At 49.9% G+C, this 26,070-nt stretch overlaps 1 protein-coding gene across 1 annotated transcript in view; it reads left to right on the forward strand.

Moving 5' to 3' along the window:
• Positions 1-4,038: 4,038 nt before the first annotated feature.
• Positions 4,039-26,070, forward strand: part of LOC146021116 (WD repeat-containing protein 90-like) — a 46,079-nt gene continuing 24,047 nt past the window's right edge. Inside the window, exons 1-19 of the mRNA XM_083154917.1 lie at positions 4,039-4,206; positions 6,773-6,864; positions 7,352-7,528; positions 7,686-7,824; positions 7,914-8,084; positions 8,263-8,386; positions 9,403-9,467; positions 9,615-9,724; positions 9,811-10,005; positions 10,165-10,221; positions 11,873-11,941; positions 13,679-13,789; positions 14,378-14,523; positions 15,829-15,886; positions 15,977-16,095; positions 17,480-17,641; positions 17,743-17,873; positions 18,854-18,970; positions 22,114-22,349. Of these exons, the coding sequence (XP_083011043.1) occupies positions 4,197-4,206; positions 6,773-6,864; positions 7,352-7,528; positions 7,686-7,824; positions 7,914-8,084; positions 8,263-8,386; positions 9,403-9,467; positions 9,615-9,724; positions 9,811-10,005; positions 10,165-10,221; positions 11,873-11,941; positions 13,679-13,789; positions 14,378-14,523; positions 15,829-15,886; positions 15,977-16,095; positions 17,480-17,641; positions 17,743-17,873; positions 18,854-18,970; positions 22,114-22,349 (2,289 nt within the window). The 5' untranslated portion in view covers positions 4,039-4,196. The remainder of the gene's footprint in view (positions 4,207-6,772; positions 6,865-7,351; positions 7,529-7,685; positions 7,825-7,913; positions 8,085-8,262; positions 8,387-9,402; positions 9,468-9,614; positions 9,725-9,810; positions 10,006-10,164; positions 10,222-11,872; positions 11,942-13,678; positions 13,790-14,377; positions 14,524-15,828; positions 15,887-15,976; positions 16,096-17,479; positions 17,642-17,742; positions 17,874-18,853; positions 18,971-22,113; positions 22,350-26,070) is intronic.

Raw genomic sequence — 26,070 nt, forward strand, 5'->3', positions numbered from 1 at the left:
AATGTTGCCAACCAATTAAAATCTACTTCTTATTTCTTAAGCACCTTCTAGAAGATCATCGATATAATCTGATTGTTGCCCATAGCAACATCCCATCTCAAATAGAACTTCTATATCTTAGTAAATAAACCCAAAAAGATCTTATGTTTGATTGAAAAAATAAATAAAAACAGATTTCTGAACATACTTGAAATCATTTTCTTGTACTTCACTGGGGGACACTGGAACAATGGGGTAAAGAGGTGAGCGTGGGACCTCGGGTACTGAATGGTCAAAATCGACATATAAAAAGTAGACCGTTTAAAAGGCTGACAGGTAGAAAAGAGGTACTTGTGTATTTTGGCGGCGCCCCCGATGTGCATCGCACGATGAACGCGTCGCATCACATGCCATGTACCGTATGGCGTGCGATGCGACGCGATTTTTACCCCCTATGCAATGAAAAATCGCATAAGCACCCTAATGGGTGTATCCCCACGCCACCCTCCCCACTATAAACGTGAACCCGAAGCGTGGCGAGCGCAGCGGTATGCGTCCTACGACCTTTTCATACCCCCACTATCCACGTCGGCGTGGAGTTAAGAATAGAATAGTGTGGCGAGCGCAGCGAGCCACCGAGCCCGAAGCGTGGCAAGCGCACACGGATACCTTCACAGGTAAACGCGTCCCTTCGCGGGCTTCACAGGTATCCGCGTCCCCTCGCGGGGCTCGCCACACTATTCTATTCTCAACTCCACGCCGACGTGGATAGTGGGGGTATGAAAAGGTCGTAGGACGCGTACCGCCGCCCCTCGCGGGCTCGCTGCGCTCGCCACGCTTCGGGTTCACGTTTATAGTGGGGGGCTGGCGTGGGGGTGCATTTAACATAACTTAACATAACAATTTGGAAATAGTAACCTTGCCCAAGCATGGTGGGCAAAGCCGTACACTCATTTTTTTGTACAAAATTAAATAGTCACCTTTTTTTTTTTTTACTGTTTTTATGTCGACCCCTTTATTTATTTTATTATTGATTAACAGTTTCTTATGTAGCGCAACAAATTCTGTTGCACTTTATCCTGTCCATTTGATCCTGTCGATCTTTTGAATCTGTCAACCTTTTTACCTGTCGACCATTTGACTCTGATTCTGATGAGCAGGATGATCATACAGCAGTCTGAATATAGATTATCCAGCAGAAAAGTACATTGGCTACTTTTGAAAACAAGTTTCAGGGAGATTATAGTTGGTAGTAGAATTTTGCACAGTGCCCCATTGAGGGGGCGTGTTGTGCTCCACCCAAAGGGCGTGTCTAGTTCCATATATGGAGAGATTGTGAAAAAATGATTGTGAACGTGGCACCTAGAAGCGTGGGTGTGTACCGCTACATCTGGGAGGAATCTTTTAAAATGACTTATATCCAAATGTAGATGAGCCCCAAAGCAGTTAGTAAGAGCTACTATACTTGGTAAAGTGCTGGGAAATGGTGCTGATGACTCAATGTAAATGTATCTGTCTCTCATTCCCTTTTCCCCAAAAATGTCACAGTGTAATATGGGCTAGGTGAAATGAGGGAGATTGCTTAACTAATGAGAGGGAGATTGCTGCTATTTCAGGGAGTCTCCTGCAGAATGCAGGAGGGTAGACAACTATGCATTGGTCCAGTGGTGGTTTTTCCCTATGGGCTGCAGCCCCCCCAGGTAAAATCCACCACTTTGTGAAGCCAAGTGCAGTCTGTGAGACTGCACTGGCTTCACTGTGACTGGCAGTGGCTTCTTATTGAAAGTTCGACCTGCCGGTCACCCAAGGCGGTGCCATTGCAAGGCGTTCCCTCCCTCTGGGATGCCTCTACGGGCTGCTGTGGTGACAGCCCGGGTTCTGTGCATGCGCAGTACCTTGAATGATACTGTGAATGCACCGGACCCGGGACTGTGAAAATGCTTCTATGGACTGCTGCCGACATGTACCGACAGGTGGTATTTCATGCCCTACCGTCCACTAGGGTTATGGTATATTAGATCTAGAATGTCTAGGTCTACAGTCATAAGGTCGACGACTAATGGTCGACAGTCAAAATCAACAGGGCCAAAAGGACAGCAGGGCCCAAAGATGGACATGGTCCAAAGGTCGACAAGGTCAAAAAGTCGACAGTGAAAAGGTCAACAGTGAAAAGATCGACTTTCTAAAGGTTGACATAGAAAAGGTCAAAATGATTTTTTTGTGTTTCTGGGTGTCATACATACATAGGTCGATATGGACATCATGTAAGTGTACAGCGTCCCCTCGCATGGCTCGCTACACTTGCTATGCTTCGGGCTCGGTGCCTCGCTGCGCTAGAGTCAAAAAGGTCAAAATGGGGTTTTGCACTTTTTTTGAGCCTCAATGTTTACCGAATAAGGCGCTCGTCTATCTTGCAACAATGGAACATATACCAAAAACCTTTTTGTGACTCGCTTTATGGTGATTTATGAGTGAACTTTATTTCATGCCCTACCATCCACTAGGGCGTGGTGGGAGAATAAAATAGTGTGCCCGGAGCATAGCGACTACAGCGGTGCACTTTATCCTGTGTCCATGTCGGCTGTGTCGACATTTAGGTAAAAAACAGTGAAAAACCCCATGTCGACCTTTTGACTGTCAACCTAGCCCATGTCAACCTAATGCTTGTGTTGACCTAATGACCTGTCGACCTTGTCCCATGTTGACCTTTCAGCATGTCGACCAACTTATGGTCGACCACATGATCCATTCCCTCCCAATGCATAACAGTGATTTGCAAATATAAATATCAACTCAAAATTTGCGCATGTGTGTGAGGGGTCCTGGTGCTGCCCGCTGGCTGCTTTCCACCAATGCTGACTGGCTGACACAGCAAAAGCGATGACTGCTGACAGTTCCCGCAGCCCCTGTCAGTCCCAGCCAGTGCAGTGCAGACATGTTCCCGCTCTGTCGCCGACTGAATGAAGGTGGATCCAACAAACTCTTCACTTGCGGTGTGCGGACGTCAGCTGCGCACTGCATCACTGGGACCACTAAGAAGGTAGATCACAATCAACGCTTTGGCCCCCCCTGCACTAGGGCATGGAGGGAGAATAGAATAGTGCCCGAGGCTTGGCCCGCACAGCGAGCCATGTGAGGGGATGCGGTACACTTTGACGTTGTCCATGTCGACTATGTTGACATTCTGGACAAAAAGAACATGAAAAACTCATGTCAACACGACCTTGCCATTGTTGACCTAATGCTTGTGTCAACCTTTCAACCCTGTCGACCTAAGCCATGCCATCCTATTTCATGTCGACCTAAGCACTGTCGACTTTCAATAGTCGACCCAACGCATGTGGACCTAAAGTCAAGTGGATGGACCAGATGACCGTTACTCGTCACTGGTTGGATAGAAAGTTCTGTGGACATTTACGTGGCATGATGGACATACTCAGGGCTATTTTTGTGCAGGCTCCAGCAGGAACTGTGGCCCTTATTCTAGTTCACTCTTTCTGACAAAATATTTCTTAGATAGACAAAACCATTTGCACTGCAGGTGAGGCAGGTGTAAAACCCCACCCAAATCTAATTATCTCTGCACAAGTAACATCTGCCTCACCTGCAGTGCACATGGTTTTGTCCATCTAAGAAATATGTTGTCAGAAAGAGTGAACTAGAATAAGGGCCACAGTTCCTGCTAGAGCCTGCACAAAAATAGCCCTGGGCATACTATACTTCTGCATGTGTTTTGCAGTGGTGCCACTGGCAGCGACCCAAGATGGCATCCCTGTCAGCCCTTGTATTATAGGCAACAGCATACAGGTTGTGTGTGAAGGTGACACATGTACTATCACTGCTTACTGTACCAATAATATACCAATAATCATTTGTATTAGATAATTATTCCCTTCAACACAGTCTGCCTGAGGGAGCAGCGTCCGGTGCCCCATTGTAATAATGCGGTACCCCTGATGATATACACTTTGTTTTGCGAGACCGCGGGTCACCGCTAGAGGGCGCTGAGAGGCAGTTCTCAGTTCCAGCAGAGGAAGCAGTGAGCAGTAATTGGCTACTTGTACAGGGAACGCTCCGGGCGTTTACGTCAGAAGTCCTCGCCAGGTATCCAGGGGGCGAGGAGATGCGCGGGTGCCGTTTCCAGGGGCGGAGCTATGTTGCCACAGAGAGACAGTTGGCCACGGCGGGAGGATTGAGCGCTGTAGAGACTGGGAGCCATGGCCGGAGGTACGGGGGATTTGTGTGTGGGGTGTCAGTGCTGCGGGGCAGGGTCTGGTGTGTGGGGTGTCAGTGCTGCGGGGCAGGGTCTGGTGTGTGGGGTGTCAGTGCTGCGGGGCAGGGTCTGGTGTGTGGGGTGTCAGTGCTTGCGGGGCAGGGTCTGGTGTGTGGGGTGTCAGTGCTTGCGGGGCAGGGTCTGGTGTGTGGGGTGTCAGTGTTGCGGGGCAGGGTCTGGTGTGTGGGGTGTCAGTGTTGCGGGGCAGGGTCTGGTGTGTGGGGTGTCAGTGCTGCGGGGCAGGGTCTGGTGTGTGGGGTGTCAGTGCTGCGGGGCAGGGTCTGGTGTGTCAGTGCTGCGGGGCAGGGTCTGGTGTGTGAGGTGTCAGTGCTGCGGGGTATGTGGTGTCAGTGCTGATGTGTGGGGAAGGGTCTCTAGTGTAGGGTGTCGGTGCTGCGGGCATGGTCCTGTATGAGGGGTGTCGGTGCTGCAGGGCAGGGTCTGGTATGTGGGGTATGGTATGGTATGGTATGGTGTGGTGTGGGGTGGGGTGTCGGTGCTGCGGGCATGGTCCTGTATGAGGGGTGTCAGTGCTGTAGGGTCTGGTATGTGTGGTGTTGGTGCTACGGCGGGCAGGGTCCGTTGTGTGGGGTGTTGATGCTACAGCGCAGGGTCCGGTGTGTGGGGTGTTGGTGCTACGGGGCAGGGTCCGGTGTGTGAGGTGTCGGTGCTGCGTGGCAGGGTCTGGTGTGTGGGGTGTCAGTGCTGTGGGGTATGGGGTGTCAGTGCTGATGTGTGGGGTAGGGTGTCGTTGCTGCGGACATGGTCCTGTATGAGGGGTGTTGGTGCTGCAGGGTAGGGTGTGATGTCGGTGCTACGGGGAATGGTCCTGTATGTGGTTGTCGGTGCTGCGGGGCAGGGTCTGGTATGTGGGGTACGGTGTGGTGTAGGGTGTTGGTGCTGCGGGCATGGTCCTGTATGAGGGGTGTCAGTGCTGCAGGGTATAGTGGTGTGTGTGGTGTCGGTGCAACGGGGCAGGGTCCAGTGTGTGGGTTGTTGGTGCTACGGGGAGGGTCCGGTGTGTGGGGTTTCAGTGCTGCGGGGCATGGTCCTATGTGTTTGTGTGTCGGTGCTGCGGGCATGGTCCTGTATGAGGGGTGTCAGTGCTGTAGGGTCTGGTATGTGTGGTGTTGGTGCTACGGCGGGCAGGGTCCGTTGTGTGGGGTGTTGGTGCTACAGCGCAGGGTCCGGTGTGTGGGGTGTTGGTGCTACGGGGCAGGGTCCGGTGTGTGAGGTGTCGGTGCTGCGTGGCAGGGTCTGGTGTGTGGGGTGTCAGTGCTGTGGGGTATGGGGTGTCAGTGCTGATGTGTGGGGTAGGGTGTCGTTGCTGCGGGCATGGTCCTGTATGAGGGGTGTTGGTGCTGCAGGGTAGGGTCTGGTGTGTATGATGTCGGTGCTACGGGGAATGGTCCTGTATGTGGTTGTCGGTGCTGCGGGGCAGGGTCTGGTATGTGGGGTACGGTGTGGTGTAGGGTGTTGGTGCTGCGGGCATGGTCCTGTATGAGGGGTGTCAGTGCTGCAGGGTATAGTGGTGTGTGTGGTGTCGGTGCAACGGGGCAGGGTCCAGTGTGTGGGTTGTTGGTGCTACGGGGAGGGTCCGGTGTGTGGGGTTTCAGTGCTGCGGGGCAGGGTCCTATGTGTTTGTGTGTCGGTGCTGCGGGCATGGTCCTGTATGAGGGGTGTCAGTGCTGTAGGGTCTGGTATGTGTGGTGTTGGTGCTACGGCGGGCAGGGTCCCGTGTGTGGGGTGTTGGTGCTACAGCGCAGGGTCCGGTGTGTGGGGTGTTGGTGCTACGGGGCAGGGTCCGGTGTGTGAGGTGTCGGTGCTGCGTGGCAGGGTCTGGTGTGTGGGGTGTCAGTGCTGTGGGGTATGGGGTGTCAGTGCTGATGTGTGGGGTAGGGTGTCGTTGCTGCGGGCATGGTCCTGTATGAGGGGTGTTGGTGCTGCAGGGTAGGGTCTGGTGTGTATGATGTCGGTGCTACGGGGAATGGTCCTGTATGTGGTTGTCGGTGCTGCGGGGCAGGGTCTGGTATGTGGGGTACGGTGTGGTGTAGGGTGTTGGTGCTGCGGGCATGGTCCTGTATGAGGGGTGTCAGTGCTGCAGGGTATAGTGGTGTGTGTGGTGTCGGTGCAACGGGGCAGGGTCCAGTGTGTGGGTTGTTGGTGCTACGGGGAGGGTCCGGTGTGTGGGTTGTTGGTGCTACGGGGAGGGTCCGGTGTGTGGGGTTTCAGTGCTGCGGGGCAGGGTCCTATGTGTTTGTGTGTCGGTGCTGCGGGGCAGGGTCCAGTGTGTGAAGTGTTGGTGCTGCGGGACAGGGTGTGTGGAATGCCATAAAATTGGGCGCTGCCGCAGTCTGCCCGGTGGCTGGGCGCTGCCGCAGTCTGCCCGGTGGCTGGGCGCTGCCGCAGTCTGCCCTATAATTGGAAAGTACCTCTGTGTCCTTATAAGGCATTCATGTCCTGACACCTGGAGCGTACATCCGCTACCTCGTACTGATATGGTGTCCCTTTTGCCCTCAGTCTGGCAGCATCCCTTTGTGAATGTGTTTAAACATGTGCGGCTGGAAGAATGGAAGCGCTCGAGCAAGGAAGGAGATGTCAGTGCTGTCATGGTGAGTATTTAGCCATGTTATGATGTTACCATTTTTATAAAATTTTATGGTGAGGAAACTTTTTATTTTTCTTCTGACTACTTACATGGCAAAACCAGAGCTATTGTCACTGAACCACATGGAGGGGCAGATGTATTCAGCCTTGTGAAGTGATCAAGTGGTCGGTGATACGCACCAGCCAGTCAGCCCCTAACTGCCAAGTTGCACGCTAGGTTTAGAAAATGAGTTAGGGGCCAATTGGCTGGTGTGTTATCACCGACTACTTTATCACTTCTGCCCCAGAATACTGGCGTGAGGCTGCTGTACTGGTTCTGGAGCACTCTACTGTCCAAGGCACCATTCCCTTAGCTCAATTCCCAGCATTCATTCTGTTTGTTCACCGATTACACAATACCAGATCATTACCATCTGCTTCATGCTGTACTATTGGGTTTGGATTTGGACACTTCAGTTCAATTATTCTTCCTGTGAATGTCTCCTGTGACAGGATAAAACCCTGAAGTGCACAGTGTACAAGATCCGAGGGTCTATACCAGCTGGAAACTACATCCAGATTCCTAAAACCAGTTCCCAGAGTCTGGGGCTGACGGGACGTTACCTCTATGTGCTGTTCCGGCCGATTCCTGGGAAGCACTTTGTGGTACACGTAGATGTGAGCACAGAGGTAAGGCAGAAGCTGTCATTATTGTTCTATTGTGTTGTGTGTCCTCCTATAGATGTGGGCGCTTCTGCGTATCGCCCGTGTGATGTTTGTGTGGAGGATAAAACACCAGCAACAGAGCTGTAGGTATAACTATTGACCACTGATTTCTGTCGCTCAGGATGGCCAAACTGTCCGAGTTTCCTTCTCCAATCTATTTAAAGAGTTCAAATCCACCGCCACGTGGTTGCAGTTCCCCTTTGTGTGTGGAGCAGTAAAGGGATCTGTGTATGACAGTACCGCGCAGAGTGCGCGACAAGGTGAGTGTGCTGGCAATACCGCCACGGTGGGCTCTACAGCGCAGTCACATTAGTACATGGTGGCACCTTACCTTACTGTCATCCTTCAGGACTGGTGGGTTTGGCCCCCTCAGGTTCCCGCTGGACATGTCTCCTGTTGGACCTCCAGTACATCCTGTCTCTGTATCTGAGCCGCAGATACAGTCACCTGAAGAGCGTTAAGCTATGCTCTAACCTGCTGGTGAAGAACCTGGTGACCAGTGACCTGATCTTCAGCCCTGGTAAGATGCATCAGACTCTTTCTCCAGTTGGGTCATTAAGTCGCATTTGCTTTCGCTCTGTATCACTGTATAACAGGAGAAAGACCACAACCAGAGGTCGATTTACATGATTCAGAATGAGATGTTCCTTCCATCACCCTGACTCATCCCCTTGTTCTCTCTGTCTCTCTCGTTCCAGAAGTCACTTTCACCGAGGCACGGCAATCCAAGTCTCTTCCCAGTGGAGTCTCCCCGATGCCCCGAGAGTTGGCGTTCCATGTGCCTAAAGGAGAGAAGTGGCATGACCTGTATGACTTCATAAGGTGAATTATAAAGAAGACACAGAGCATTCTTCTTGTGTTCTTTGCAGTGGGGATTCCGGGATACGGTCATTAGGTTGGCCCAAGAAAGGTAGACCGGCAGAAGGTCAACAGTTTCTGAAGGTCAACAGTGTCCTTGGGTTGACCGGTGGAAGTTTTTTGTTTTTTTTTCCCCACTGTGGTTCCAGAACAGGCGGTATTTGATGCCCTTCCATCCACTAGGGCATGGAGGGAGAATAAAATAGTGTGCCGAGCATAGCGAGGGGCGGCCGTACACTTAGACAGTGTCCAGAACTAGACGTCTAGATGTAGTCTTCTGCCGGTGGACCTAAGGACACTTGGTTGACCCTCAACCTCAACATTTTTTTAATCCTTAGTTCTTCGTATGGATGTTCTTCTGCCTATCCCAAGCATAAACTGCTCTTCTGTCTTTACCAAGTGACGGCTTCTGCAATGGACTTTAATTTTGAGCTGTGACCGTTTTGACTTTCACTTTGAGCTGTGACCGTTTTTAGCTCACAAAGTATCCACCACACCCCCCAGTCCCTATCTGCTCCTACCCTTGCCTATGGATATGGGTCATAGAGTTGACACTATGAAGGTCGATACATGAAATAGGTCGACGGGGTTGGACGGTCGACACAAGCATCGGGTCAACAATGGGAAGGTAGACACAGGTTTTTCACTTTATTTTTAATATTTATTTTTTTTTGTCCCAAATTTCAGCGTAAGTTGAAATGGAATCGGTATCCGTGTACCGCGTCCCCTCGCATGGCTCGCTGTACTCGGAACACTATTATATTCTCCCTCCATGCCATAGTGGATTGTAGAGTATGAAAGGCCGTCTGTTTTGGGGATAAAAACACAAAAAACTCATGTCGACCTTTTGACTGTAGACCTAATGTTTTGAGTCACCCTATGTCATGTGTCGACCTGCCGTATCCCCTGCCGATTAGCTGTGGTCGGTCACAGCGGCAGAGGTGACTGTCTGGGTAAGAGTGATCTCCGCTGTGTTCCAGGTTCCCATCAGATGGCTGCAAGCTGCCCTATGACTCCATTCAGAAAGGACAGTCCACGGCTCCAGGTGAGAGGCGACTCCTGTGTCATAGGAAGGTGTCTAACTGCACTAGGGTCTCTATGGGCCTGGGGGACAGTGGGTTGGGTGCGTCAGGGACATATGTATATGTCGTGTGCTACTAGATGATGGGACGTGTTTGCTGTCCCCACACAGGTGCCCCTCCATCGCGAAGTCCTATCCGAGAAAACCCACGCTCCGTCACCATCAGCAAGCCGGTGCAGGACAGAGTCTCTCTCATCCAGCAGATCACATCCCCCAGACCGGTGAGCAGAGACCTCCGCGTTGTCCCATCAGCCTGTGATCCCAGTTCTCCTTATGTCTCCACTCACTGTGTCCTCCCTTCCTCTAGATTCCCCACCGCAGTCCCTTATGTGCAGATTCCATGCCCGAGCGTTACCTCTCCGTGTGTGGGAGAGGCGGGGTAGTCAGAGACTCCGAGGAGGAGAACACAGCGGGGGAGGAGGAGGATGATGGCGGAATACACATCTACGCACACAAAGGACAAAAACTTGTTATGCACCGGCATAACGCCGACGCTCAGCAGGTGAGTAACATCCAGGTGATAATAGCTTGTGCCAAAGGAAACGGCGGAGGTTAGGAGCAAGCACATCAAACCAATAAGTTCCTAGAAGAGTAGGATCAAATGGAGCGGGGGTGGGGGGCACATGTGCACAGTTATCCTACCGTATTCCTTGTATCACAGATGAGCAGCACCAAATCTCACAGACCAGAGACCTTCTCAGTGGGAGCAGAGGCTAAGGTGAGTTCCAGCTGGGTCTAGACACAGATGCACCTATAGATGTCTGGTCCTAGATCAGGAATGTCCAAACTGTGGCCCTCCAGGTGTTGTGAAGCTACACATCCCAGCATGCCTTGCCATAGTTTTAGCATTCCCTAATAGCAAAACGGTGGCAAGGCATGATGGGACTTGTAGTTTCACAACAGCTGGAGGGCCATAGTTTGGACTTGCCTGTCCTAGGGGAGCGTTTGTGGACTAACAAAGAACCAGTAGAGATTCACTTTCTATATGGAGATATATTCTGGATGCAATAACAGTAAGGGGGTTATTTACTAAAATGGGAGATCTATTGAAGATAGGATGTTGCCCAGAGCAACCATTCGGAATCTACTTATTTATTTAGCACCTTCATCTGATTGGTTGCTCATAGCAACATCCCACCTTCAATAAAACTCCCAGCTTGGTAATTAAACCCCTGATAGTGTGTAAGCTTCTTATATAATGAAGTATTGGGTTCTTCCCAGCATCGTCTCTAGTAGCGACAGATGTTATATGAATTATTACAGCCAATGCCGCTGGCGATGTGGCCAGTGGCTGCCATACCTGATCCTGGCAGCGGGGTGACATCAGCGGGCTGGGGAAGTACTGTTCCGGTGCATAGTCTTACCGCCTCTCTGCACCTACTGCCAGTGTTAGGGCTGTGAGGAGACCCCGGTCGTAGGGTCAGGAACAGATGTATGTCCTGGTGAGAGCATTTAGTAATGCTATTTATATCCCATAGGCTGCGGCATATGCAGGGCCTATTACACTGGGCAGTACAGTCACTGCTGCCTCTAACTCGTTACATCTGCTCCACCTCTCCCGTTAGAAGTGGCCAGATGCTGTTAGGAAGGGGCAGTGGTGGCAGCCACCGGGATGGGCTCTGGCGACATCAACATTTATTATGCCCCTTACAGTGTCCAAACTGATGCCATAGCCCTCTGGAATCCAGGGCTGGCTGTGTCTCTACCCCAGGGCTGGCAGTGTCTCTGCACCAGGGCTGGCAGTGTCTCTACCCCACGCCTCCAGTGTCTCTACGCCATGTCTCCAGTGACTTCCAATGGATTGAAAAACATAAATGCAAACATCCTATGATTTTATTTTAATCCTTTAATTTTACGAATATTATTTATGTAAGACTTGCATTCGTCAGCCAGTGTCCAGCAATGATACAGTGAGTGCGGCAGTGGCGTGTAGTTTCCCCGCATGCTGTAAAGAAATGTATGCGCAGACCTTGTTTTCCAGCAGTCCATGTGGACGTGTGCCACCTTTAGCTGGATTTTCTCTGTATACTGTATTAGGCCCAGTATCTATACCGGAGTATCTCCCATTATGAGGTCCAGCTTTCAGCCATGTGGCTCCGACTCTATGGAACTTGCTTCCCCGCACAGTTCAAAGGGCCCCCACTCTAGAGACCTTCAAAAACAAGTCTGGGGTTTATAAAAAGCATTTCTATACGTCATTGTTCCTGTACTGTATTACATTCATTCTATCTGTTAAGTGCCTTTTAGCCTATTAGAGAGAGAGCGCTATATAAATTAAATTATTATAATTATTATTATACGCTGATAGCCCAAAGGCTGCATTACAATAGCTAAAGATAGCAAAATGTAATCAGCCATTTACTTTCTAGAAACTGCTTCCTGATCCTATCCTTAAACTGAAAAAAATAATTGGCTTTGGAGGCTGCACTCAACGTCATGTGAGTACTGTGCTGTCTGCCATACACTGTACCACTTACTACTCCCAGACTGCCATACCCTGTACCTGTCGCTACTCCCAGACTGCCATACCCTGTACCTGTCGCTACTCCCAGACTGCCATACACTGTACCTGTCGCTACTCCAAGACTACCATACTCTGTAACTCTCTCTACTCCCTGACTGCCATACACTGTACCTCTCGCTACTCCCTGACTGCCATACCCTGTACCTCTCGCTACTCCCTGACTGCCATACCCTGTACCTCTCGCTACTCTCAGACTGCCATACCCTGTACCTCTCGCTACTCTCAGACTGCCATACCCTGTACCTCTCGCTACTCTCAGACTGCCATACCCTGTACCTCTCGCTACTCTCAGACTGCCATACCCTGTACCTCTCGCTACTCCCAGACTGCCATACCCTGTACCTCTCGCTACTCTCAGACTGCCATACCCTGTACCTCTCGCTACTCTCAGACTGCCATACCCTGTACCTCTCGCTACTCTCAGACTGCCATACCCTGTACCTCTCGCTACTCTCAGACTGCCATACCCTGTACCTCTCGCTACTCCCAGACTGCCATACCCTGTACCTCTCGCTACTCCCAGAAGGCCATACCCTGTACCTCTCGCTACTCCCAGACGGCCATACCCTGTACCTCTCGCTACTCCCAGACGGCCATACCCTGTACCTCTCGCTACTCCCAGACGGCCATACCCTGTACCTCTCGCTACTCCCAGACGGCCATACCCTGTACCTCTCGCTACTCCCAGACGGCCATACCCTGTACCTCTCGCTACTCTCAGACTGCCATACCCTGTACCTCTCGCTACTCCCAGACTGCCATACCCTGTACCTCTCGCTACTCCCAGAAGGCCATACCCTGTACCTCTCGCTACTCCCAGACGGCCATACCCTGTACCTCTCGCTACTCCCAGACGGCCATACCCTGTACCTCTCGCTACTCCCAGACGGCCATACCCTGTACCTCTCGCTACTCCCAGACGGCCATACCCTGTACCTCTCGCTACTCCCAGACGGCCATACCCTGTACCTCTCGCTACTCCCAGACGGCCATACCCTGTACCTCTCGCTACTCCCAGACGGCCATACCCTGTACCTCTCGCTACTCCCAGACGGCCATACCCTGTACCTCTCGCTACTCCCAGACGGCCATACCCTGTACCTCTCGCTACTCCCAGACGGCCATACCCTGTACCTCTCGCTACTCCCAGACGGCCATACCCTGTACCTCTCGCTACTCCCAGACGGCCATACCCTGTACCTCTCGCTACTCCCAGACGGCCATACCCTGTACCTCTCGCTACTCCCAGACGGCCATACCCTGTACCTCTCGCTACTCCCAGACGGCCATACCCTGTACCTGTCGCTACTCCCAGACGGCCATACCCTGTACCTGTCGCCACTCCCAGACGGCCATACCCTGTACCTGTCGCCACTCCCAGACGGCCATACCCTGTACCTGTCGCCACTCCCAGACTGCCATACCCTGTACCTCTCGCCACTCCCAGACTGCCATACCCTGTACCTCTCGCTACTCCCAGACTGCCATACCCTGTACCTCTCGCTACTCCCAGACTGCCATACCCTGTACCTCTCGCTATTTCCCAGACTGCCATACCCTGTACCTCTCGCTACTCCCAGACAGGTGTACTGCCCCCTCATATATTGTCCTGTCTGTCGTACGCTAATCCCAGAATCCTCTTGTCATTCAGGCTCTCTGGACTCACACAGGCTGCTCCGTAGTGTATCCTTGCCATGCGGTTATTGTATCTATGAATGTGCAGAGTGAAGAACAGAGGTTTTTCCTGGGTCACACAGACAAGGTTTGTCCTACTATGATCCCATTCTGCAATATAGCTATTGCCTGCACAGATCAGAAAGTGGAGGTGTGCTCTTTACCCCGACACCCAGTTCTCACAGGGGAAACCAGTAAGGAGACTATTGCAATAACCAATGCTGGAGATGATGAGAACATGGGTTAGAGTGTTGTCTTGTGTAACATATGGTTGTACTTTGTATATGTTATTTAGATGTAGGTAACGTGATTTTAAGACCTATTGGGAGGAACAAAGGACAGTTCAGCATCAGGGATGGCACCTAGGCAGCGAGGTTGTAGGGTAGGACTGATAGTCATGTTCCCAGCAGTGATGTGTATTAACGGGTGGTTGGCTTAGTGCTGTATGCTATCTCTGCTACTAACACCTCAGGAATGCCCCCTGGTTACACACCTCATGCTCTGTGTGACGGACCGCCTCAGTAATACCGTAGTCTGTCAGCTGAGTGGTAAAACATCTCCTTGGCAGGCTACCTGTAACCATCAGTACATTGAATGAGCAGTGATAGGAAACCTTTTACGTCCTTTTATGTTAACGATGCCACTTCTCTCCCTCCTCACTGTCCTACTCTTGCAGGTATCAGCCCTTTCATTTAATGGCAGCTGCACCCTCCTGGCATCCGCACAGACTGGCGCACTGAGCATGGTACGGCTTTGGGACTTCCAGAAAGGCAGCTGCCTCGCCATGTTCAAAACCCACGCTCACTCAGTGTCGTACCTGAGGTAAGCACTCCTATAACTGGGAATACCTGCTAGAAGCATCTCTGGCTCATTACTGTGACAGTGGTAAACAGGTGATGTACAGTATATAGCTGTCTACATCGTAACAGGGACAGCTAAATAATCGCACATGTCCCAAAATTCACAAATTTAATAGAGTGCGATTTTCAAGGGTGTGGTACAGGGTTCCGACAGTTGGGATCCTGACAGTCATTAGCCCGACGTCGGGATCCCAACTGGCCGGACTCGGACAGCGTGGCAAGTGCAACCACGCCCCTTGCGGGCTCGCCACACTCGCCACCTATTCTATTCTCCCACTATGGGGGTCATGGACCCCCACGAGGGAAAATAGCCGATGCCCGTCGGGAACCCGTGCGTCTGTATTTTAACAGTCGGGATCCCGACATCGGGTAAATGACTGTCAGGATCCCGTCCGGCACCCGATTTTCAAGACCGTCAGAATTTGGTAATTTAGAAATAGGAGTGTGCAGATTTCTGTTAAAATGGAGCATAACTAGCCCCGGGCTCAGTGAGCCAGTCCTGGTTTCCCAAATAAGGGGGGGGGGGGATTTGCGGGGATCCCACGTATTTAGAAACCAACACCAGGCTCTTGGACCAGTCCTGGTTCCAAAAATATGGGGGGACAAAAAGACTGGAGGTCCCCTGTATTTTGGAACCAGCATCCGGCTCCACAGCCACAGTTGCGGGAGACACTTTTTAAGCAAGGTTCCCTGGACGAACCCTGATCACCCTGGCTGGTCAGCCGTAGACAGGGTACCAGGGATGATGGGGACAGCTCCGGGCTTCAGCCCTGGTAGGGTAAAGCCTGATGAAGGTTCAGTTATATTTGGATATTGATCTATTTGGATCACCCTAGCCTGGCTGGAGCTTTCTAGTGTCTGGGGGAAATTTACTAAGGTGGGAGTTCTATTTCACATGTGAATTTGCTATGGGCAACCAATCAGATGCTATCTATTATCTTCTAGAAGATTCTAAATGAATAAGAAGTTGCTGGCTGTTCCCATGGTGACGGCCCGTGACGCGGGTGCCGGGGGCGGGCAGCTGACCTCACCGGATGTCAACTGCCCGCCCACTTTCTCCTGAATGTCCAAGCATATCTAAGATTACCTGAAAGTAACCTTAGATGTGTGTGGGCCTTCCACATCATTAAATGGTTGGCGCCCATCAAATAATCCATTTGCAGCCCGTGCGAGAGGGGGACGGGCATACCGGCATTCGGCGGGCAGCGTCTGGTATACTCGGAGATCAACCAGAATAACAAACATCTCATTGTGATGTCTCTTCCAGCTTCTCACACACGGGCTCAGTCCTGTGCGGCGTTGGGAAAGATGGACACGGGAAAAATGTGAGTAGTTATCTGTCCTCCCAGACACTGGGTCTAGGGTATCATGAGGTCAGGCCCTCAGCACCTCGGCTTTTGGTTTCTCCTCTGCAGATGGTGGTTGTGTGGAACACATCTCAGGCCGGCCGCGGTGGAGAGGTTGTGGTCCTGGCAAAGGCTCATACAGACGTGGACATCCACTCTATGAAGATTGCATTCTTTGATGACACCAGGTATCATTATCGCAGCAGCAGCAGAAATACTTATACATGTTACAATATAATATGTTTGTGAATTGTGGGAGGAAACGGAAGGACCTAGAAAAACACACCCAAGCACGTGGAAAACCTACAAACTCCACACAGAGCCATGATGGGAATTGAACCCACAGCCTCAGTGCTAACATTACACCAATCATGGGATTTCATACAACTTGTGGAACTCGACCTGTTGCTGGTCAATGGTCGGTGAATGCTGGGAGATCGCAGTGTGACCTACACTAGTTCTAAAGATTTCCTGGGGGCAAAATAAACCCCAACTTCTCTTTTTATTTGTAAACCTTGTGAGGATTCTGGGCATCATCCAAAGACTCCCACAGGTCACTATGCATGATGTGCGTGCATCTCCTAGGAAGATACACATGTTTGGAGTTTCTTAGCATGTAAAGGCCAGCCCCCAATAGATGGTGCTGGGATGTTGTAAGCAAGTAAGGGTATTTACAAGATACAGGTTGACTATCCCTTATCCTTATATCCAAAAACCGAATTATTCCAAAAACCGTGGTATTTCCGAATATTTTGTTTTTGTTGTTGAAGAGGATCCTGAAGGCCGCCGGGGGACTATCGGGGCACCACAAGAGATATCACGGCTGTCGATCCCTCCCGACAGCAAATCGGCAGGCGGGATTCAATGTCCCGCCTGCTATCGGCAGAAAGTGGGCGTGTCCACGTAAACGGTCGTAGTTTGTCAGTCTGCGTCCGGGATTGCGACAATCCACGGCCGTTATCGGCAGAACTGGCCTTACAGCCTCTGTCTCATTCTGCTGTGATCCCGCATCAATGCTATCGGTAAAGACAGCATTGAATAGGGACCCGCCGCTATTTCCCACGTCTGGAATAGCGGCGGAGCATTGAATACCCCCCTAAGTGTGTAAAAAACTGAAAAATCCCTTATCCAAAATGGTTGTGGTCCCGAGCATTTCGGATAAGGGACACTCAACCTGTATTTGATATATCTCCATACATTGATGTTCTCTATCTGACACAGAGCCCCTGTCCCTGCGTCTGCAGGGGGATCCATCGCAGCGATAGGATCGCATATTGCAATGCTATTCTGGGCGGTAGATCCTGCTCAGATCGCATTGCATATGGGATCCTATGGTAAATGGGCCTTAAGTCTTAATATCAGTTTTAGTTTAAGGGCTAAAATGTGATAGATTAAGAATTCCAGTTAGGGTGGCGCAGCCCGGCGGTTGGTCCATGTGCCTGATATCTGTGTTTTATGTAATGACGATGTGGGAGAAAATTATTCTGTACAGTTATGTTTTAAAAAAACTTGAAAGATGAATGTTTCTGTGCATTGTCCTATGTGACCAATGAGTAATCTCCTCGCTTTTAGGATGGTATCGTGCGGGAGGGACAATATTCGCTTGTGGCGGGTGCGTAGTGGCTCCTTGCGGTCCTGCCCAGTTAATTTGGGTGAGTTCCACAATTTGGAGTTCACAGACCTGGCGTTTGAGGTCGGACACAGTCCTGATAGAGAACCCGAGGACCGGACACTGTAAGTAGCGAGGGTATAGAGAACGGACTCAATGCCGCCTGTTCTAGAGCCAGGTCTGTCTGTCCGCTTACAGATTACTCACTCCTTCTTCCTTTCCTCAGCTATGTGTGTAGCCGCAGCGGGCACATCCTAGAGATAGACTACAAGAACGTGGTACTGTCTAACGTGCGCCGCCTGCAGCCGAATCAGCCCCAACACAGCGAACGCCGGGAGAAGCAGACCTTCAGCTCTGGTGAGAATGCATTATGGGACTGTGTTCTTACTGATACGGTCTCACTGCATGTTGTTATCCTACCGGTACACAACGCTGTCATGTGCGAAGAATGATTAGGGTTCTACCTGGGATCACCACCATCTGGGTCATCCAGCTGCTGGAGAAAACCACAATTTAGTTTTTTTTTTTTTTTAAGTAATTCGGCCTGGAGGACAAAAGATTCCGGAGCCATGTTTACTGCGTATGGGAATAGCCGTCGCAAGCTGTGGCAATGCGCCTGTGATTCATAGAGTGAGAGTATACTAGTGTGCTGAGCGCAGCGGGGCATCCTGCCCGAAGCATGTAGAGGGGACGTGGTACACTTATACGGTGTCCATGTTGGCATAGACACGTGAAAAACGCATGTTGACTTAGTGGGTGTTGACCATGCCCATGTCGTCCTTAAGCTTGTGTGGACCTCCTGTCAATGTCAAACTATGACATGTCGACCGTTTCAAGGTGTCGATTGAGTGACTGTGGACCTAGACATTGTCTATCTGTTATACCGTAGCCCTTGCTGATGTCATAGTGGGAGGAGTTTCAGAGTCCCCCTGTGATTAGTGTCCACCAGCCTCTGCAGTGACGCTCTCTCTGTAGCTGCATATATGGTCCTCTCACCCAGTCTTCTGAGGACGGTGACCATACGGCACTGTAACACCATCCAATTACAACTGTTGCCCTGTGCCAAAGGGATCTGGATGATAAGTCGATGATGTGTAGGTCGAATTGACAAAAGGTGGACGTGCACGCGGTCAACTTTGACAATTTTTTCCTACTTTTCCATCTACGTGGACTTGGACAGGTAAAGTGTTCTGGACACTACTCTAATTGGGGGGCCGCGTGTTCACTTGACATTGACCCCAAACAAACCCAAACCTTTTCCACATCGTTCTTTTTGTCAAATTTGGTCTTGAGCATGTTGATCTAAACAGTGACCACCGTGTTTCTTCTACTCTCAGGTCCCGGTATTGCAATAAACAGCCTTTGTATCTCTGCCACCTACTGTGCTACTGGGTCGGAGGACGGCTACTTACGTCTGTGGCCCTTAGACTTTTCTGGGGTCTTCCTGGAAGCAGGTAAGTTGTTACTTCGGTGATCGTTAGCGTTTGTGCATTTCTCACCTTGGCTTAAGTACAAATCTAAGCTGTTTGTGTTGGTGTAGGATAATGGGTGTTACCGGTGCCTGAGGAAGGTAGATGTGTAGGAGAATGGGTGTTACCAGTGCCTGAGAAAGGTAGATGTGTAGGGGAATGGGTGTTACGGGTGGCTGAGGAAGGTAGACGTGTAGGAGAATGGGTGTTACGGGTGGCTAAGGAAGGTAGATGTGTAGCAGAATGGATGCTACTGGTGCCTGAGGAAGGTAGACGTGTTGGAGAATGGGTGTTACCGGTGCCTGAGGAAGGTAGACGTGTAGGAGAATGGGTGTTACCGTGGCTGAGGAAGGTACGTGTAGGAGACTGGGTGTTACCGGTGCCTGAGGAAGGTAGACGTATAGGAGCATGGGTGTTACGGGTGGCTGAGGAAGGTAGATGTGTAGGAGAATGGGTGTGTTCCGGGTGGCTGAGGAAGGTAGATGTGTAGGAGAATGGGTGTTACCGGTGCCTGAGGAAGGTAGACGTGTAGGAGAATGGGTGTTACGGGTGGCTGAGGAAGGTAGATGTGTAGGAGAATGGGTGTTACCGGTGCCTTAGGAAGGTAGACGTGTAGGAGAATGGGTGTTACGGGTGGCTGAGGAAGGTAGATGTGTAGGAGAATGGGTGTTACCGGTGCCTGAGGAAAGTAGACGTGTAGGAGAATGGGTGTTACCGGTGCCTGAGGAAGGTAGACGTGTAGGAGAATGGGTGTTACCGGTGCCCGAGGAAGGTAGACGTGTAGGAGAATGGGTGTTACGGGTGGCTGAGGAAGGTAGATGTGTAGGAGAATGAGTGTTACGGGTGGCTGAGGAAGGTAGACGTGTAGGAGAATGGGTCTTACGGGTGGCTGAGGAAGGTAGACGTGTAGGAGAAAGGGTGTTACCGGTGCCTGAGGAACGTAGACGTGTAGGAGAATGGGTGTTACCGGTGCCTGAGGAAGGTAGATGTGTAGTAGAATGGGTGTAACCGGTGCCTGAGGAAGGTAGATGTGTAGGAGAATGGGTGTTACCGGTGGCTGAGGAAGGTAGATGTGTAGGAAAATGGGTGTTACCGGTGCCTGAGGAAGGTAGACGTGTAGGAGAATGGGTGTTACCGGTGCCTGAGGAAGGTAGACGTGTAGGAGAATGGGTGTTACCGGTGCCCGAGGAAGGTAGACGTGTAGGAGAATGGGTGTTACCGGTGCCCGAGGAAGGTAGACGTGTAGGAGAATGGGTGTTACGGGTGGCTGAGGAAGGTAGACGTGTAGGAGAATGGGTGTTACGGGTGGCTGAGGAAGGTAGACGTGTAGGAGAATGGGTCTTACGGGTGCCTGAGGAAGGTAGACGTGTAGGAGAATGGGTGTTACCGGTGCCCGAGGAAGGTAGACGTGTAGGAGAATGGGTGTTACCGGTGCCCGAGGAAGGTAGACGTGTAGGAGAATGGGTGTTACGGGTGGCTGAGGAAGGTAGACGTGTAGGAGAATGGGTGTTACGGGTGGCTGAGGAAGGTAGACGTGTAGGAGAATGGGTCTTACGGGTGGCTGAGGATGGTAGACGTGTAGGAGAATGGGTGTTACCGGTGCCTGAGGAAGGTAGACGTGTAGGAGAATGGGTGTTACCGGTGCCTGAGGAAGGTAGATGTGTAGGAGAATGGGTGTTACCGGTGGCTGAGGAAGGTAGACGTGTAGGAGAATGGGTGTTACCGGTGCCTGAGGAAGGTAGACGTGTAGGAGAATGGGTGTTACCGGTGAATGAGGAAGGTAGACATGTAGGAGAATGGGTGTGTTCCGGGTGGCTGAGGAAGGTAGATGTGTAGGAGAATGGGTGTTACCGGTGGCTGAGGAAGGTAGATGTGTAGGAAAATGGGTGTTACCGGTGCCTGAGGAAGGTAGACGTGTAGGAGAATGGGTGTTACCGGTGCCTGAGGAAGGTAGACGTGTAGGAGAATGGGTGTTACCGGTGCCCGAGGAAGGTAGACGTGTAGGAGAATGGGTGTTACCGGTGCCCGAGGAAGGTAGACGTGTAGGAGAATGGGTGTTACGGGTGGCTGAGGAAGGTAGATGTGTAGGAGAATGGGTGTTACGGGTGGCTGAGGAAGGTAGACGTGTAGGAGAATGGGTCTTACGGGTGGCTGAGGATGGTAGACGTGTAGGAGAATGGGTGTTACCGGTGCCTGAGGAAGGTAGACGTGTAGGAGAATGGGTGTTACCGGTGCCTGAGGAAGGTAGATGTGTAGGAGAATGAGTGTTACGGGTGAATGAGGAAGGTAGACGTGTAGGAGAATGGGTCTTACGGGTGGCTGAGGAAGGTAGACGTGTAGGAGAATGGGTGTTACCGGTGCCTGAGGAAGGTAGACGTGTAGGAGAATGGGTGTTACCGGTGCCTGAGGAAGGTAGATGTGTAGTAGAATGGGTGTAACCGGTGCCTGAGGAAGGTAGATGTGTAGGAAAATGGGTGTTACCGGTGCCTGAGGAAGGTAGACGTGTAGGAGAATGGGTGTTACCGGTGCCCGAGGAAGGTAGACGTGTAGGAGAATGGGTGTTACCGGTGCCCGAGGAAGGTAGACGTGTAGGAGAATGGGTGTTACCGGTGCCCGAGGAAGGTAGACGTGTAGGAGAATGGGTGTTACGGGTGGCTGAGGAAGGTAGACGTGTAGGAGAATGGGTGTTACGGGTGGCTGAGGAAGGTAGACGTGTAGGAGAATGGGTCTTACGGGTGGCTGAGGATGGTAGACGTGTAGGAGAATGGGTGTTACCGGTGCCTGAGGAAGGTAGACGTGTAGGAGAATGGGTGTTACCGGTGCCTGAGGAAGGTAGATGTGTAGGAGAATGGGTGTTACCGGTGGCTGAGGAAGGTAGACGTGTAGGAGAATGGGTGTTACCGGTGCCTGAGGAAGGTAGATGTGTAGGAGAATGGGTGTTACCGGTGCCTGAGGAAGGTAGACGTGTAGGAGAATGGGTGTTACCGGTGAATGAGGAAGGTAGACATGTAGGAGAATGGGTGTTACTGGTGGCTGAGGAAGGTAGATATGTAGGAGAATGGGTGTTACTGGTGCCTGAGGAAGGTAGACCTGATAAGTGTGTAACAGTCTTTGCTCTTCCACTGCAGAACACGAGGGTCCGGTGAGCTGTGTGTGCATCAGTCCAGAAGGTCTGCGCGTCCTATCCTGCACTAGAAGTGGAGAGCTGGGGGTTCTGGATGTGCCCTCCCGGGGTTACCAGACTCTAATGCGCTCACATACAGACTCTCTTCTAGCCTTCTCCACCCACCCATCTCAGCCTCAGCTGGCCACTGTGTCCAAGGACAACACGATCCGAATCTGGGACCTGTGTTCTCTGCAGCAGGTAATGTGGCACCACGCACAGGTCTCTTATGTTGTGTCGCAGGCTTCTGTATGAACATTGACTTTTAGCAAGAATTGTACCCGATCGCATAACAGGCCTGTGCAACAATGATGCCAATCTCACCAACTTGTACCCTTGTGGTGAGGTTATATGTAACTTCTGATGCTGACATCATTGCTGTGTAACGTGATCCCTGTGATCTCACAGCCAGCAGAGGTTCTCATTGCTGAGCTCCCCCATGTGTAATAATGTGACATCCCTATAAATCAGCATCTAGTGTCCGTAACCTGCGTGACACAGAGGTGTAAGGTCATCCCAGTTGCCCGGAGGAAGTTGAAATTTGGTGCCCCCTCCCCTTTAAAAAAGGTGTGACAATGGCTGGTGGATAAGTGTCAGACTCACAACATTCAGCCGTCTGCAACATGATTCAGTGCTCAAAAATATTAGAGTAGGAAAAAGCGCCCACTGTTGTGGAAAAGGCTTACGTCCCAGGAGTATTATGCAGTCACTGATTTCCTTGCCCGATCTCCTCCAGATGAGATATAAATAAAAACAAAATATAACAAAAAACAATGTGTAGTCCTGTTTGAATATAAGTTCAATATATCGGGGTTTCCAGGGCCACCAAAAATGTCTCCTCTTCCCTTGTGTTAAAGAAACTTTAGGGGTTCACCACGTGTTTATCAAACACCAAGGGATAGACGTACATAGTTACATAGTTACATAGTAGGTAAGGCTGAAAAAAGACTTGCGTCCATCTAGTTCAACCTGGTATAGATATCCATTGCTGATTTGGTAGGTTCTGGTATTTTACAGACAGATTATATTTCTTATTTGTACCCATGGATGTTTTTCTCCAGTAAATGTTTGTCCTACTTTGCCTTGAGCGCATTTAATGAGCCAGCCGTTACCACCTCTCTGGGAAGAGAGTTCCAGAGTTTGACTGTTCTGACCGTAAAGAAATTCTTTCTACTAGCTGAATGAAATCTTTTTTCTTCTAATCTATACTCATGCCCTCGTGTCCTAGATTCCTTTCTAGTAGAAAAGAGGGTGTGTGACAGTTCCTTATATTGGCCCTTGATATACTTGTACATGTTGAGCATGTCCCCCCTTAAACATCTCTTTTCTAATGTAAATAGTCCCAAATTGCTTAATCTCTCCCCGTAGCTTAAATTCTCCATTCCCCTAATAAGCTTTGTTGCTCGCCTTTGGACTTTTTCTAATTCTATGATGTCCTTTTTATAGTGTGGGGCCCAGAACTGTACTCCGTACTCTAGGTGAGGTCTCACCAATGCTTTATATCAGGGGTGGGGAACCTCCGGCCTGGGGGCCGTATGCGGCCCCCGTGGCCGGTCTGAGTGGCCCTCCCACCTGCCAGGCGGCTTTGCCAGGAGTCAAGTACAGGGGAATCTCGCGAGTGGTCGGTAGTTCTTGCGAGATTCCTCTTAATCAACAGCAGCCAGAGACTGTTAGTCCCATTCAGCGTCAGCCGCCGGAGCGTGGGACGGCTGCAGCAGGCCAATTTGTAAGAGAAATTTTTACATATGGCCCCCGAAGGATTTTTTCCCCATACAAACGGCCCTTGGCACAAAAAAGGTTCCCCACCCCTGCTTTATATAGTGGCATAATTAGCCTTGAGTCCCTAGTTTCCATTCCCCTCTTAATACATGCCAGAATTTTGTTGGCCTTTTTTGTAGCTACATTACAATGGGCACTACATCCCAGTTTGCTGTCTATTTGGACTCCTAGATCCTTTTCAAGTATGGAATTACCCAGTTCCTCTCCGCTAAGGTTGTAACTTGCACACTGGTTGTGTCTCCCAAGGTGCATAACCTTACATTTATCTACATTGAACCTCATCTTCCATTTTTTTGCCCACTCATCTAGAATTGCAAGATCATTTTGAAGCATGGTGACCTCTTCTGATGATTTGATGGCTTTGCTAAGTTTTGTATCGTCCGCAAAGATGGATACATTGCTGAGTAACCCTATCCCAATATCGTTAATAAAAATGTTAAACAAAATGGGCCCCAAAACCGAACCCTGGGGCACTCCACTTAGTACCGGTATCATATCTGATACGGCACCATTCACAACCACTCTTTGTTCTCTATTACATAGCCAATTCCCTACCCATCTGCAGATATTTTCACCCAATCCTAGGTTCTCCATTTTATTAATCAATCTCTTGTGTGGGACAGTATCAAATGCTTTAGCGAAATCTAGGAAAATCACATCTACAGCATTTCCATTATCAAGGTTTTTGCTAACCTCTTCATAGAACCCTAGTAGATTAGTTTGGCATGAACGATTTTTCACGAACCCATGTTGGTTAGCACTGAGTAGACGGTGATGATCTAAATATTCCTGGATACCATCCCTTAAAAATCCTTCAAATAGTTTACCCACAATTGATGTTAAACTAACGGGTCTGTAATTAGCGGGATCTTCCTTTTTTCCTTTTTTGAATATTGGCACTACCTCTGCTATTCTCCAATCTTTTGGTACTATACCTGACGATAGTGACTTGCTAAAGATATAATGTAGGGGGGTAGCTAGTTCATCCCTTAATTCCATTAATACCCTTGGATGAATCCCATCTGGCTCTGGTGATTTATTTGTTTTGAGTTTGCTTAGCCTGAGTATTATTTCCTTCGGCGTGAAATCCACAATGAGATCTGGCTTATTTGTCCCGTTTGTGGTAAATGTTCATTCCACAGTCTGCTCTCCCTTAGTAAATACTGATGAGAAGAACACATTTAACAGTTTTCCTTTTCCCTTGTCCTCAGTAACACTTTTTCCACTAGTATCAGTTAGTGGGCCTATGTTTTCCTTAAACGTTTACTATTTATGTATTTAAAAAACTTCTTTGGGTTGGTTTTGCTTTCAGTGGCTATGCACTCTTCATATAATATTTTAGTTGCTTTGATTACCCCTTTACAAGTTTTGTTTGATTCTTTGTATTTTGCGAACGCCTCCTCATTCAAGTTATTTTTATAGAATTTAAAGGCTCTGGTTTTATTGTTGATAGCTGACCTTACTTCTTTGTCCAACCATGGTGGCTTTTTTTTGTTGAATTTACCTTTAGTTACTTTAGGAATGTATTCAATAGTTAGTAAATCAAACACCTTTTTTAGAGTATCCCACATTTCCTCTGCATTTTTTCCCTCCATAACCGTTTCCCACCCAATTCCTGTTGGGGCTTCCCTGAATAATTCAAAGTTCGCTTTTCTGAAGTTTAGTATTTTTGCAGATCCTTTTTGATGTAATTTACTGAAGTTGATTTCCAGTGAAACCATATTGTGATCACTGTTCCCTAATTGTTCAATTACTTTTGTGTTTGAAACTAAGTCTGTGTTATTTGTTAATACTAAGTCCAAGAGTGCCTCATCACGAGTTGGAGGTTCTACCGTTTGTGTAATAAACTGGTCTTTAAGTAAGCTTAAGAACCCATTGCTTCTTGCTGATTTACCTGTTTCGTTTTCCCAATCAATGTCGGGTAAATTAAAATCCCCCATAATTAATACCTGACCCTGATTTGATGCTTACATATAGCAGGAGGTTATAACACACATCAAGGTATCTTTTAAGCAAGTATTCTTACTTGTATACTTACTTTCGTATGCATGGGGATCCTCACATCAAGGTATCTTTAGATATGGACGTACTTCCAGTGATTTTTCATAAAAACGACTTTTTATTGTAAAACAAATATTTTTCC

Source organism: Crinia signifera, chromosome 7, assembly GCF_055691185.1.
Source record: "Crinia signifera chromosome 7, ASM5569118v1, whole genome shotgun sequence".
Lineage (NCBI taxonomy): Eukaryota > Metazoa > Chordata > Amphibia > Anura > Myobatrachidae > Crinia > Crinia signifera.